Here is a 15,111-nt window from a genome sequence, read left to right on the forward strand (position 1 = left end):
AATCTGTGCCTAGCTGTTCATTTTACAACAGACTACCAAAGATGTTCCAATCTTAAGTATTTTCTGTGCCCTAAAGACAGATCAATGGGCATGATGGCACTTTATAAACATACTCTGATACTGGTCCACAGAAGCCTATTGTAGCCGGCTTCAGAGGGCGCAATATTAACAAGACTGAAGATAACAGACTTGGCTCCAGCATTGGTAGAGCAATCTGGGATGACTCTGTACATAATTCTTTCCATCTTTCTATAATTATAACAAACCTTTACAAAAGAAGAAAAACATCTAGAGAATGTACAGTAGACATCACTTCTTGTTTATTAAAAGAATCGTTTTCACATTTGTACGTAATACATATTTTATCCCAATTACAATTAAAAAACAAAATTCATATCCCTAAAAACGTTTTCAGAAAACATTATAGGAGCAATAGGGAGGGCAGAACAATTAGCATTTTAAATTGTATACAAAAACTCTTTACTATGAATATTGTACGATACGTTAACAAATCTACTAAAACACTGTTCTCTCAGTAAAATAAGATAAGGACATATAACAAACAGGTGTTCTAAAGGCTCTACTCCGACGTAAGATGAGGACATATAACGAACACTTTGTACTTGGAAATACTTATTCAAAGAATGGCAAATGTATACACTCTATGTGATACCACACAATACTTAAATACAGCAACAGGTGCACTAAGTGCAGAGAGTTTTAAATAGGCATGGGAATTCTTAAAGTGAGGTGTATCAGCATAGAATAGGGAAGAAAGGCAGGTTAGTTGTGAACAGTGGCCGAATGCTTTCTTTCGATATATAATTCTGTGTGAAGACCCCGCCGCCCTCCACTTGGGCAACCTGTAGTGGAAAAGTTAGGGAGTAACTTATCTTGTCTTTTACAGCCCAGTCCAATAATGTTCAATAACCTGCTTTCTTTAAAATGTTCTACCACCGCAAAGTACCTGAAAGGCCACTCAAGAACAGGATCCAAGACAAACCTGGGACCCCTGGACGACTCCTGAGGATAGAAGATGCTCTAACTCGCCACAGTACCTTTGGTGCCTTGGCAGGCGAAGTGGCAGAGTTTCTCGGTTTCACTCGATGATACCCTCTGATGATATACCCCCCCCTTGGGGGACGGAGCCACTGGGATGCCGAGTCCAAGAAGAACAATGGAACCAAATTATTTCTGAAGTGCAGCAGTTCTGCTCTCCGTGGTGCACTCCTTTGGTCAATGATTTTTCTGACTGTATAAGTCCTGAGAAGATCAAACTTGATGGGGGACTCCTTTAAGGCTTGGCGAATGAGAGTAAGACAACTGGCACCCTTCGATGACTTTTGGCAGCGATGGGTGCATAGGTCAATTTTAGTGTCGGGTTTCGAATATCACGGTTTTCCGACTTTCAGTTCTTTGGGGCTGCAGCCACAGCACAAACGTCTGGATGGCTTATGGCGGCCTGGACTCGACCACTGGAGTGGAGCTCGGACCCTCACCAGGTCTGGACCCTCTGGACATCTTTATTAGCTTCTGATGGTGAGAAACCCACCGGCAGACCTTCCTCTGCACTCAGAAACTCTGAACTCTCTCCGGCGGGAAAACATAGTCAGTGATGATGGCAAGGATGTCCCTTGAAATGTTTGTAGGCAGTTTGGAACATTCACAGCTCTGGGTGCCCCGCAGCACTATGCCAGGGTACCCCCATTTCTGGGCGGTAAACAGCAATGGCTTCCAGCGGTCACGAAACACACCTCCGGACCCTGGGTGACACCAGTGGACTTCTTCGACTCGAGATGTCCAGGCACTCCTCTTCAGGACTTACAAAGACCCCTTCTCTGAATGGCAAGCACACAGGACTGGCTTCCAGGGTACTTCTGATGAAGAGTAGCAGGTTGCACGGTGGTCTGTCGTAGCTCAGGAAGAGGTCTCCTTCGCAGGTCCTCTCTGGATCACTCGTTGGAAGAACACCGCTGCTTTTGGATTACATGAAGACAATGCAGCTGCAGGCTTCTCCTCCAGCTGGGCTTCAAGGAACAGCTTCTTCTTGTTTCTGCTTAGACTTCTGAAGAAATTGGTAAGTGAGTGGTCCCCAGATATACACCTCTGTTCCTCATTCACTCTGGCTGAGCCAGGCTTAGTCAGCCAATCATAAAGAACGGCATTCATGCAGGCAGGCAGCCAATCGTGCTCACATGAATTCAGTCCATTCACTCCACCCAGACACCCATAACAAAGAATGTGGATTGGGGTAAGTACCCAGCCTTTCAGCACACTACACTGCATTCATGTCAGTTTCAGGCAGGGCTGTCTCAGTGTCACACCCAGAAACCAGACACCCCACAGAATGTGATTACACTTTAGACTCCATCCATACAGGTCCTACCCCTAGGGTGTACCCACAACACACAGCCTTTGGGAAGGCTCCAATCAGTCTGACAGAAGGCAGCCCCAGAGCCATATATAACATATATAGTATTTCCATCCAACAGCCAGTCAGGGGGAAGGCACAGAGAAAGGGCTTCCCAGGACTTTGGGAAACAAGTTAAAAGGCAATAGAAACCAAGAGGCCACAGGGGCCATCTTGCCGTCCTGCAGGAATCCATTGATACCTATGGCATGGCCTGGGTGTCCCAAAATGTAGGACACTCTGAGCCACTGCCAAGTCAGCATGTAGCTACCACCAGCCCATACCCTGCTCCATGGGCAATACACAGGTACCCAAAACACACATAAGGAGTGCAAGGGTTACCCCCACCCATGGGTGTCATAAGGGTATCCCATGGGTGTTGTTCACCACAAGGAAAAGAAGATGAGCTGCCCTGCCAGAGGTCTAGCTGGACCTCATTGGCAGAAAACATAGATGAAACATACACAGAGAAGTGGTAGGACAAGAACTAGGAGGCCCTGTCCATCCACAAGGCATTCCCAGCATCACAGGCCACAAAGGCAGTAATGCGAGGAGACAGATTGTAATATCATTAGTAATGCTGTGCTTGGATTTAATAATAAAGCCAGTTTGATACCTCCTCAGATAAACCTCAGATACATTAATGCCCTACTACTCGGCCACTTGCAAATGCAGAGAACACATGTTTTAGCAGCTCTGGAGGAAAGAGTGTCATTGCTGATGTGTAGAGGCCTGAAGGATCAGCAACGGCGCCCGACTCCAACGTGCTCCATTTCACACCATGGTAACACCTTGTGGGCTCCAGGTCAAGTGAAGTCCATTCTCAGGGAAGTTGGAGAGGGACCTGGGAGTTTGCCTAAGAGTCCCTTGTCTAGTCAGTGTGTCGGTGGTATAGTAGTTTTCCATGGACTACCGACTGCAGCACAGTGTTCTCCATCATTTTTTCTGGGCATCAGAGAGGCTGAGTCTATGTGGCTGGAGAAAGGTTTGACCAAAACCAAGCTTGGCCAAGAGGCTCTGAGACATCACACTGGAGTCAGAAGCCCAGCATATGGAATCCGCTAGAATGTGAGTATTAAAGAAATATATAAGGTGGTAATGAAATGTGGTACTGTGAGCCTTCAATTGACTACGGGAATATCCAGCAATCACTCACTAGTAAACCATTCTCAAATTGGAAAGGCATTTGACTGAGAACTGCTATAAAGGACAATTAGGTTCAGAACTTTTCGGTAACATCTATCATGCAAGAACTATCACGGGGATAAGGCGGTCATGGATGGCCTTACATTGGTATGTCTCACTCAAACATGCTTTTGTGTCCAAGCTATACATCCTAGACCCTCACTGCGGTAATCTCTAATGGCTTGACCCGGCCGACCATGCATTGACAAGAGTACTGCAGCGCTTCATTACCATAGAAATGTTAGCCACTGGCCTGTAAAAGGTTGACAGGCCAAGCCTGGGGACCATCTGTGCTGTGATTTGGGGTCCGCAGTATGCAGACACTTACCCAGCTTAACCTGTTCAAGACACAACAGAGCAGGTAGATTTGTTGTTTGTTCAGACATTTTGAAATTGCCACAAATTGAATGTGAGTCCAACTACATCAATTTTGAAGGCTCAACATGTTTGTTTGGTATCGCCCACCTCACCACGGCCATTTCATTGCAGTTGGAGCTGTAAGTCCCACTGCAGGGTCTCAAGGGTCAAGGTTAGTCATTTTCTCTGGCTTCCAAAAAGGGCAGAGGCTGGCACACACCGTCAGGGATTCTGCAACACAGTGAGGCCCTTCCACAGCTGGACTGGGCCCACAGGGCTGACACATGTGTGATATTAATGTAATGTGGCTGGGATAACTATGGGAGATGCTGGCCACCATACCCTTACTCAGGTATGGCTTATTTTGACATTTTAACGTGCCACCAGGACAGAATCGTCAGAGTTATGCAGTTTTTGGAACAGGGGTGCATATCTTAAGTGCAGCCCCTGCACTGTAGAGACTTGGTTATCACTGCAGCGGGCACCTGTGATCTCTGAACCTGCTCTGTGCCACTGTAGGGCAAGTGCTGCCATCATATTACGGAAGCAGCAGTGCACAGGTGTACACTAAGTTTTTGGCGTGGAGTTGGGCAGACTTCCTTTCCTGAAATGGAATTACCTGCATCATTTTATTTACTAATAAGAATAAAAACCAGGGGTTCTACACCCTGGGCAGATGGCAACTCCTCACATACTCATGGAGACACTCTTTCCAGCGGGTTTGCACCCCAAGTTTCAAAAGAGTAATCTTTTCATTTTTAACGTAACCTTATTAAAAACATAACGTAGTGCAAAGCTCACCGCCACTCTTGTAGTTAACTTTCACATCCGTGACCACAATTGAGCGAGTGCACACAACTATGTCGTATGAAGATATAGAATTTCTCACAGACAACAGAGCTACGACACTTGGCTTTTCAGCCGAAGAGGCAGATGCCATACTGGGTTTCACAAAAGAAACAGTCCACACTACAACCAATAAAGACCCTCAAAGTAAAATCAAGCAATTAGAATATTCAATAAGGAAGCTCATCAATCGTAAATTACGTGCGGTCACCCTCAGCCGATACTATAAAGGACAGCGCATTCTTAGAGGACTCAGGATACCTTTACGACCAACTTTATGTAAAGAAAATAGAGAATTTGTCAAAAAATGGGAACAAATTCTAAATAAATGTTCTCTTGATTTGATACTACTTACTATTAAAGTATTTTCAGGAAACATTGAACTATTAGAGAAAGAAATTGATACTTTGTCAAAGGATATAACTGAATTAACGGACACAGAATTATTTGCCGAGATACTGATTGACATTAACGATAAATTGGATAGTTACAAGCAAGACCTCAAATCTACCAAGATTAGAAAATGTAAGAGAGATACTTATGACTATCTCAATAATGAAGTATACACCTGGGCGGATAAATATCTTAACGAAACACAACGATCCAACAAATCTATGAATGATCAAAGTAGCTGTGAATCAGATAACGTAGAAACCACAGAATACCAAACAACAGAAAATCCCACAGCAAGTACATCAGGAATCAATTTAAGACCCAGACAACCTATGAATCCACCGAGAAAAGATTTTTTAGGAGGAAGAGGAAGAGGTCAAGAAGGGGAAGGAAGAACAGGACAAGGAATGAAGACACGATTACAAACGAGTTGGAAGCAGTAGTTAATCTATCAACTCGGAATTTAACATCTAAAGAAATTAGAATGCTTGAAAAAGGTCTTAAATTTGTACCAACTTACTGCAACAATATGTTCAACACAAAGGTCGAACTATATAAATTAGTTCGCAAACTCAAACTAAAAATGTTTTTCTCAGAAACCGCTAACACTATTGAGACTCCAAGTCAAGCGGAAATGGAATACATTGAATTTAAATCCAAGAGTACATTCAATCCACCAGTGCACATACCTGCCATTGACATTTTTCATAGTATGGTGCTAAGTGACATTAAGAAAATACAATTTCATCAACCCAAGAGGAAAAACCTGAACCGAGGAGAATTATCCATTATAAAAAACGTATTTACAGACGACTCTATAACCATCAGTCCAGCGGAAAAAGGTGGGGCCATAGTTATACAGGACACCGAACAACACAATGCAGAATGTATGAGACAACTATCAGACACAGCGACATACCAAGCACTACTACACGATCCAACCAAAGACATCAAAGCCGAACACAACAACATACTTGAAATGGCATTAGAAAACCATTGGATCAGCAGCAAAACCAAAGCATATTTATGGACCTCTTATCCCAAGATGCCACACTTGTACATTCTACCAATAATTCATAAACAACTCAATAATCCTCCTGGTAGACTGATAGTAGCCGCAACAGAGAGTATTTTGCAACCCTTAGGTACTTATATAGATCATTTTTTACAACAATCATTCAACAGACCTCAACATATGTAAAAGACACTACTCATTTCGTACAGATTTTGGAAAATATTGAACTCACAACAGAAAACATTCTATTTACCATTTACGTTGCAAGCCTTTACACAAGCATCCCACATGTTCTGGGGCAAAGAGCATTTGAGAAGCTACTGCTAGACGCAGGACCAATAGGAGCCAATAAGGAATGTTTAATGATTCTATTGAAATTCATTTCAGAAAATTAATGTTTCAAATATAAAGAAACATATTACAAGCAATTAACTGGAACCGCCATGGGAGCCACCATGGCACCATCTTATGCGAACACGTTCATGTATGATTTCGAAACCAGGCACATCATTAATCACCCCTAATGAAGAACACATCTGAAAAAATGGTATTGATATATCGACGACATATTTGGAATATGTTCAGGCAGTCAAGATGAATTGAACGATTTCCTTTCGTATTTGAACAACATCGATAAAACAGACTAGAATTCACGATGGAGAAAGGGAATCCAAATATTCATTATCTAGACGTACAAACAGCTATCGAAGGCCCGGGAATTTTGACAAAACTTTATTCTAAACCTACTGACAGAAACAACCTCCTTCATAGAATGAGCTTCCACCCACCAAACATCCTACGTAACCTACCATTCGGTCAGATGCTGCGAATTAAAAGAATTGCAAGCGAGCTAATAGAATGTGATCTGGAACTGAATACATTACACATGAAACTTAAAGAAAGTGGATATCATGAGGATGATCTTACAGCAGCCAGGATCAAAACAGACGCACAAGACTGCACCCAATTACTGACAAAAAAACAAGAACGGCCAAAGCCAGAATCGGTTTTTGTTACCAAATACTTGATTCAAAGTCGACAAATCAGAGACAGTGTTCTAAAAAGATGGACTATTTTACGGAATGATCAAAGAACTAAAGATCTTTTTGCACAGTGAGCAGTTGATAAATATCCGGGGACATACCCGTGCATTAGTTGAGGCAACTGCAACAACATCATTAAACGACCTCACATATGATACACGAAGACAGGAGAGAAAATTCAATTAAAACAACACGCTACGTGTTTGTCAGAAAACGTCATTTATGCAATCAAATGTCCATGTGCTATGTATTACGTTGGGGATACCGCACGCAAAATACGTGTGCGTATTAACGAGCATAAATCCTGCATTAGAATGAACAATTAAACGTCAGCAGTGGGGAGACATTTTCATCAAAATGGTCACACAGTGGCACAACTACGATTTACAGTACTGGAGGTGATCTCTACCAAAGGACAGAGTATGAACATGAAAAAATTGAGAGCCCAAAAAGAAGCATTATGGATTGAGAAAATTGGGTCCCTGACACCTGAAGGGATGAATGAAGAACTGGATCTAAGCTGCTTCTTATAAACACTTTACTTTTTTAAATTAATTTCTAACTCTTTTTTACTTTTCATTTCCTTTTATTGAACGATTTTCATCATTATTGATTTTCAATTTTTTTAGTTTTGTTACCTACTAGAATTGTGAGCTTCAGACACACTGTTTTCATCATCTTTTCCCAATATGCGAATAATTACAATCTATGATCATTAACTGTATGATATTTTTACTCATACCAATCTTTTCTCACTTTTCTATTTTTTGTTTTTTTTATAAGACTTCCTACATTTCTCTTTTATTTCACAACATTCCCGTCACATACATTAAGCATTTAGTTTGACATTACTTCAATAAGTGACCTTTTCGCTTTCATTATCAATCACATAGGTTAATAACATCATTCCAAGATGTCCGTTCCGTTTTACACGCACGCATTACAGCGTACATCGAATCATGTAGGCGTCACTGTTCCCAAGGCAACCCACTACAACTTAGCAAGCCTGAGTCTGCACGCGAATTCCCACAGCGTTGTGCTCGTCAGTTTTAGCAGCGGCGAGCCGCTTTAACGTTCGACATCTTTTCAGGTAACTGACTTCGCCCACATAATCATACTCTTTGCCTATTCCCACAAGAGCGACATAACAAGGCTTTATTAACATTACAGATCTGCGATTTTACAGAAGACATCATTGTTCCCTAGGCAACCCATTACAACTTAGCAAGCCTGAGCCTACGCGCGGTTCCAGCAGCATTCTGCTCATCAGTTTCAGCAGCGGTCAGCCGCTTTTAAGTTCTACATTTTTCAGGTGATAGACTTCGCCCACATTATTGTATTCTTTACAGACCCTCACAAGATTAATATATAACAAGGCTCTATTAACCTTACAGATCACAATCATGCAATTGGGCACAGACGACTGCTCTTCCTCCATGAGGCTTTTCATGGAGTTCTATACATGCGAACAGCAGGTCAGTCTTCTGACCACTTTCTGAAGTTTAGTAGTGCTAATAATTAACATTTTTGTTTTTTGAAAGTGTGCCCACTTGTTTTTATTACTTTTTCTTGAACTCTCTCTTTCCTCTTTCTTTCTGATTTATCTTAACTGATGAATTCCCTGGATGATGATCAAACCAATTATCTTCTCTATGATACACTATTGGTAATGTATATGGAACTTTTACTCATACTCGACTGTTCAATCATGCTTCTTTTGATGATTCAGTTTTGCTGGCACTTGATGAATGGTTTCTTATTATCTAATTGTGGAAATTGTGGTTGTTCTGTTAACTGTTGTAATCCCTAATGTTAGGAGATTTCACCAGAAGTCAGATTAAAGTATACATGTTCACTGGCCCTGAGGAAGGGTTTTTAACCCGAAATGCATAGGCCTCAATGTGGCATTTCAGCATCATAATTTGAATTCCCTTGGAGGGACTACAGCTTATGAAAATAATAAGCAGAAAAAGATCAAATAAATACATATTTGTTTTTTAAACCACAACAAAAATTGGTTGAATTTTAAGTATTGTACTAACACCACACACCAGAGTGGTACACGGGAGTGCAGCCCGCACCGCTGGCTTCACGGCCAAGGTCTTTCTATCATAACTCCTCACATACTGTCACTGTGCATGTAAGGAAACATTGATCAAGCATCTCATGAGTCATAAGAATACATTCCAACTTATCATATGTTGGCTACCACACAGCTGCCAGAAGAACCCAAACACCTTTGTGTCGGCTTGGATCCCACAGACTCCTGCAATATTTTTTTTTAAAATGTGGGTGTGAATGGTGTTCACTTTTCATGGAAGTCTAACAGTAGCAGTGGCATACACTGGGCACAGAGACAGTCCCATCGAGGCAGGTAGTTCAAAAATTGGCATCTGCAAGACCTTGATGATACACCATCATCTATTATTTGATTATATAGCCTTAGCCTGCCCTGCTTTGAAGTGATGATGGAAGGAGCTCTCAATTATTCCTCGCTGAATCACCATCCTAATAAATGATTAAGACCTCTTTCAAACAATATTTTTCTGATCCCATCCCTATTTGCGTCTTCCCTCTTGCATTTGTCAATTTCTTCTTTTCATCTCTTCCCATCAATATCACCCCTTGCATTTCCCAATGTTCTTCTTTTTATCCCCTCTATAGTTTCTGACCCCCATCTTTACCTCAATCAACATTCCCAGTGCCCCTTGTCTGCCTCTGCGATTTACCGCTCAACTCCATCACGTATGTTGAACCTCCCCTTCTTACCCCTCTCTGAGTGTTCGAATTTTCTGTGCCCCTACCAGCATGTCCAGCTACCAGCTCATTCACAGACATGTGAGACCCAGCACCCCAACTGTTGGCACAAGAAAGAACTGAGCCACGGTGATTCACCCTATTACATAATTTGATTGAGTAGGGAAGCCAGAGTTTGAACTATGATCATAGCAAGTTGGCCACCAGAGCACTTTCTCTCCTACTAACTTGGCTCACTCTGCTGCCCCCTTTCAACTCAAGGTGGTAACTGCAGCACAGGAAGGGGGTCTGAGAAGGAGTTGTATAAGTAGATGATTCCCAGAAGAGGTTATCACTGGCTTAAGAGGGGCCCTCTCCTCACGCTAATAGTTGAGCCCCTAAGGATCACCCTCACGTGCTAATGAACTCCGTGATGCCAACCCAGCTTTCCTCAGTATAATTGCGGGACTTCAGGACTTCTGTGAGTCTATGGCCAAAGCCCCAACATAATGGCTGTGCAGCACTCGTACTCGCCTTGTTTATTTATGTGTTTATTGCATTGCACTCATGTAACGTCCAGACCCGGGGGTATCACGGTGTTTGTACAGGGCAACATTGTACAGGTGGACATTCGTGTGGGGAGGGTAGGAAGGAGGGAAACGAGCAGAAACAGGACTAGGAAAAGTTAGTCATATTTGTTGAACAGCCTGGTTTTAACAAGCTTTCTGAAGGTCATGTAGGTGCGCTCATTTCTGATGTTGTGAGGACGAGAATTCCAGAGTGAAGGAGCAGTGACAAGGAAGCTTGCGCCTCCAGCGCTTACTGCTGCAGGTCTGATCCTTGTCTTTTTCTGGCATCGCGGCATGCTGCATTATCTCAAAGCGCTATGATTCACCCTGAAGGTAGCCCACTAGCACTATGCAGAGCTCAAAAATGAAGACACGTGCCTGTGCCTCCCCTCCTCCAAGATGAGTTATCCTCTGCCCCCAAGCCACCTGTGCTGCAACACTCTCGCATCCCCACGCCGGAATCTCTCAATCCAGCCAACTATTGCACTCACATTCAACTCTGGTGCATCCAACAGGGTCTTCCCAGTTTGGGTGGGAAAGATCGGATTTTCACCACATGGTCCCTTGTCCCAACAAACTTCTGTAGCAGCCTATTTTTTTTAAAAAACATTTAAACCTAGATCCTTATCCAAGCACTGCTGTGATAAAGGGTGAGTGCGGGCCAGTTACAGCCGCAAGGACAGCCTGGCGTCGTGAAGTAGAGAGAGTCCTGGGTAACATAGAGCATCTCTAAATGTTGCTCGGACATAACACCAGATGTCTTGAAAAAGAACAAATAACATGACAACAGACATGAATGTACAAGTGATGCGATACAGGAGAATGGAAGAAAACTGCTTCCTGCGGAGAGGAAGGCATAGAGGGTGAAGAACATGGTACAGCCAGTACCCCGGAAGTGTTCCCATTGGAATCTACCATTATCAGTGGACTCCAGTACTGTGTAAATAAAACAAGACCCTGATCTCCCTGAAAATGCCAAAAGCTATTCAAAACGTCCTGATAGAAATAAGAACCCGAAAATGAACCAAAAATAGACTACCAATTCCTCAGAATGTCACTAACTCACTAAATGGACATACACATTTTCACAAACGTAAGCGCTCAGTGTTCAGTGTCTTTCTTCTATTTCCATAAGTATTTTGACTTTGAAAAATGGTGCTTGTTTTTGGTTTGGAAAATGTGCTCCCCCTTAGCGAGTGTGAGGGTGAAGCATGTGTGACTTTCGGGGGACACACATCAGATGGCAAGAGCAGCCACTGGATGCGAACGCACACACCCGAGTAAAGGGCCTCGGTATGTGTAGCACATGGCATTGCAGCTGCTTCCGGCCCTATACGGTGCACATCAATGATAACAGCGTTAAAGGATGGATGGCAACGCGGGCAGCGTCGTTCTTCTGCTATCATCTGAAGGAAACGCTTTCTTTAAACGTGTGTACAGCGCCCAGCAGAGAATAAGGGATAAGGGGAGAGGCCGGGGAGCACAGCTGGGCAATGACGGGATCCTGGACTCAGGCTGCTAGGGAGCACGAGGGGCCTCACTGCTCGGCTGTGGCATAATGGCCTTCTACTGGAGCTCGGTTTTTGCCCCCTCCCAGCCTCGAGTCGCCTCTGTTCTGACTACTGTCTATTTTTATCCCCCTTAATAGCAGATCGTGTGTCACTTCAGCACAGGCCTGCCCTGCCCTGGCCTGTTACAGGGCGGATGTAAAGCAAGGCTGGGCTTATCAGGGCCCATCTCGCTGCCCGCCCATTATCTGGCAGAGAGAGGCGTAGTAGCCCAAGGGGAAACGGGATGAACACTCGACAGCCTCCGACAGGGCGGAGCCTCCGACAGGCCTGAGGGAAGGGGTCTTCACACATCGTGCCAATATGTCCGAGGGAAGGGGTCTTCACATGACGTGCCAGCATGTCCGAGGGAAGGGCTCTTCCCCACATGGCGTGCCAGCAGCATGTCCGAGGGAAGTGGGCTTCACATGTCCTGTCATCTCCCATTGCTCTTTACAGCCGCACCCTAGTCCTTCCGTAGGTCAGATGCTAGGTGATAATTGTATAGTGCCCAGCTGCCATTGTCTTGGCCTTAGAGCGCTTTAGGTTGTCAGGTGTGGTGGTGGAAGGTCTACGAGACACCTATTCATGAATAGTGCACACGTGTACGGCCCCTTACCCTGGAGCCAATCGCAGGGCCGTGTTTTTTTTCGTTTTTTTACAGGGCAATAGGTCATATTAGCAGGTAGAAATACTAAAATCGTTTTATAGGGCATGGTGGGTCCCCAAATACCCTCCTGTGACGGGAACAGCAATGCCCCAACGCTGAACCTTTCATTTGCAAATGATTGGTGCTTGGAGTGCAACCTTTTTATTTCCAAGTTACCAAAATGCAACTTTCAGAATCCACCAGTTTATACATAATAACTTTATTGAGTCTCCCTTTTTATGTTGTTTCTCATGTTTGGTTCAGTCGATGTTTATCAACAAAAGTCTTCATGTAGATGAAAATGGAAGACAAAATCGCACCTTTTTGCAGCAAATATCCCCCCTCCCGGGTTCGCAAAAGTTGGTCTGCATGCAACATATTATGAAGCCCCACCAGCAGAACCGGGTCGCAAAAAAACCACAAACGACTCGCGATTCCGAATACATTTTGTGACTTGTCTTTCTTGACACACTCTTGGATCGGTTAGTGGGTGCACGGGCTGGGGGTATAGGGGGTGTTAGTCCGGCGGGCAAGTGGCATTGGCCCACTGTAAGCAAGCACAGCAAGCAAGCAAGCAACACTGTTCAGCGTTATAGGCTCTTGACAACATTAAATAATCAGAGCGGCCCACAAAGCCGACACACATCGCGGTGCTCTTGGCCCACTTCCCTGGACACTGCGGGCATTATTACACGATTACTGCTCTATAGGCCCGGCGGACAGTGGTCACTCAGAGCGTGCGGTCAGAACTAAGAGCAGCCTGGCTGTGCACTGGGAAAGGTTGCAGGTGCCCTGCAGACAGTCAGTCCACAGCGTGCACTGCCGCGCAGGAAGTGCCCAGACGCCTTGTCACAGATAAGGGGCTCTGCTTTACATCTTCACAACCTCCCACGCCACGTTTACAAAGAGAGAGGCCGCTGTGCATTGAGGAGGGTGTCTGACTGGCCTCGGTGGCCTGTGGGAAAAGAGAGATGGCAGCTGCCTCTGAAAGTCCTGCGGGGCTGGGGTGGAGGCATGTTTTATGCCCAGCGTGGCCAGTCATCTTCCCCAGAAGGCAGGCCAGTCCGCCTCTGATTCGACCCCACGGCAGCCCGCTCACTGGCCCCACATTGCCCCCGCCTGTGCGTGCATGCGTGCGTGCGTGTGTCAGGTTGCTCACCTCGGTCTCTCGCGTGGGGTTGCTGACCGGCGGCACCTCCAGAGCGCAGTTGGCTCGCTTGACCGTGAGGTAGAAGGGGTAGTCCTTGGCCACCATCGTGGCTGCCGCGGTGGAAGCTTCGGGGGGCACAGGGAACTCCGCTCGGCAGACTCAGCCCGGCCCTAGCTCCCGTCTGGAACCATAGCTGCCAGCAACTAAGTCCTGCGTCGGAGCCAGCAGCAGCAGCCAGGAAAGGGGCAGGCAGCCTGCGAGCCCGGCCAGTGAAACACAACACTGGCTGCTGGCGCGGCGCCCCCGCCCTTCGGCCCAGGACAGGGAGGGGGAGGCGGCGGCGGCAGCAGGAGCAAGGGGCGCCCCTCCGCCACCCGGGGGCAAACTATCATGTGGAACCCAGCGGAAAATTGGGAGTCCGAGGTGCAGCTCCTCCCCCGAGAAATGGGGCGCAGGGGTGCCTGGCCAGACACTCTATTATGACTGCAGGAAAGGGGGTGGGTGGGGAGGGGGCTCCGCACACGCATCTCCAGCCACCACCAGCTAATGTGCAAACGAAAAGTAGAGATGCGACCTTCTGTGACGAAAGGTGCAGCTCCTCCCCTGAGAAATGGAGGGAGGAGGGGAGCTGGGGTACCTGGACACTTGACACCTGGGGAAAAATGGGTACACTGCCCTAACCCACATCCCCAACCACCAGCGGGGGCGTTATTATGTATACAAGAGAAAAGTGGGGATCATGACTTCTGGGACTAAAGGTGCAGCCGCTCCCCCGAGAAATGGGGCGCAGAGCAGTGCATGGCACCCTTATTACACCAGAAAAGAGGGGCACCCCCGGCCGCACACTAATCCCCAGCCACCAGTGAGGGCATCATTAGGCATACAGGAGAAAAGTGGGGATCATGACTTCTGGGACTAAAGGTGCAGCCGCTCCCCCGAGAAATGGGGCGCAGAGCAGTGCATGGCACCCTTATTACACCAGAAAAGAGGGGCACCCCCGCCCGCACACTCATCCTCAGCCACCAGTGAGGGGATCATTAGGCATATAGGAGAAAAGTGGGGATCATGACTTCTGTGACTAAAGGTGCAGCCGCACCCCCGAGAAATGGGGCGCAGAGCAGTGGCGCATGGTATCCTTATTACAGCAGAAAAGAGGGGAACCCCCGCCCGCACACTCATCCCCAGCCAACAGCGGGGGCGTTATTATGTAT

The 15,111-nt window shown here is 45.7% G+C and overlaps 1 protein-coding gene across 3 annotated transcripts in view; it reads right to left on the minus strand.

Moving 5' to 3' along the window:
* Nucleotides 1-15,111, minus strand: part of ARHGEF3 (Rho guanine nucleotide exchange factor 3) — a 1,464,987-nt gene that overhangs the window by 255,871 nt on the left and 1,194,005 nt on the right. Inside the window, exon 1 of one of the 3 annotated variants that reach the window (XM_069643671.1) lies at nucleotides 13,910-14,184. The exons of the other annotated variants lie outside the window; for them this stretch is intronic. Within the exon in view, the coding sequence (XP_069499772.1) occupies nucleotides 13,910-14,005 (96 nt within the window). The 5' untranslated portion in view covers nucleotides 14,006-14,184. Of the gene's footprint in view, nucleotides 1-13,909; nucleotides 14,185-15,111 lie in introns of those variants that run through there. 3 annotated transcript variants of the gene reach the window in all.

This window comes from Ambystoma mexicanum, chromosome 2p (genome assembly GCF_040938575.1).
Source record: "Ambystoma mexicanum isolate Mex_15411 chromosome 2p, UKY_AmexF1_1, whole genome shotgun sequence".
Lineage (NCBI taxonomy): Eukaryota > Metazoa > Chordata > Amphibia > Caudata > Ambystomatidae > Ambystoma > Ambystoma mexicanum.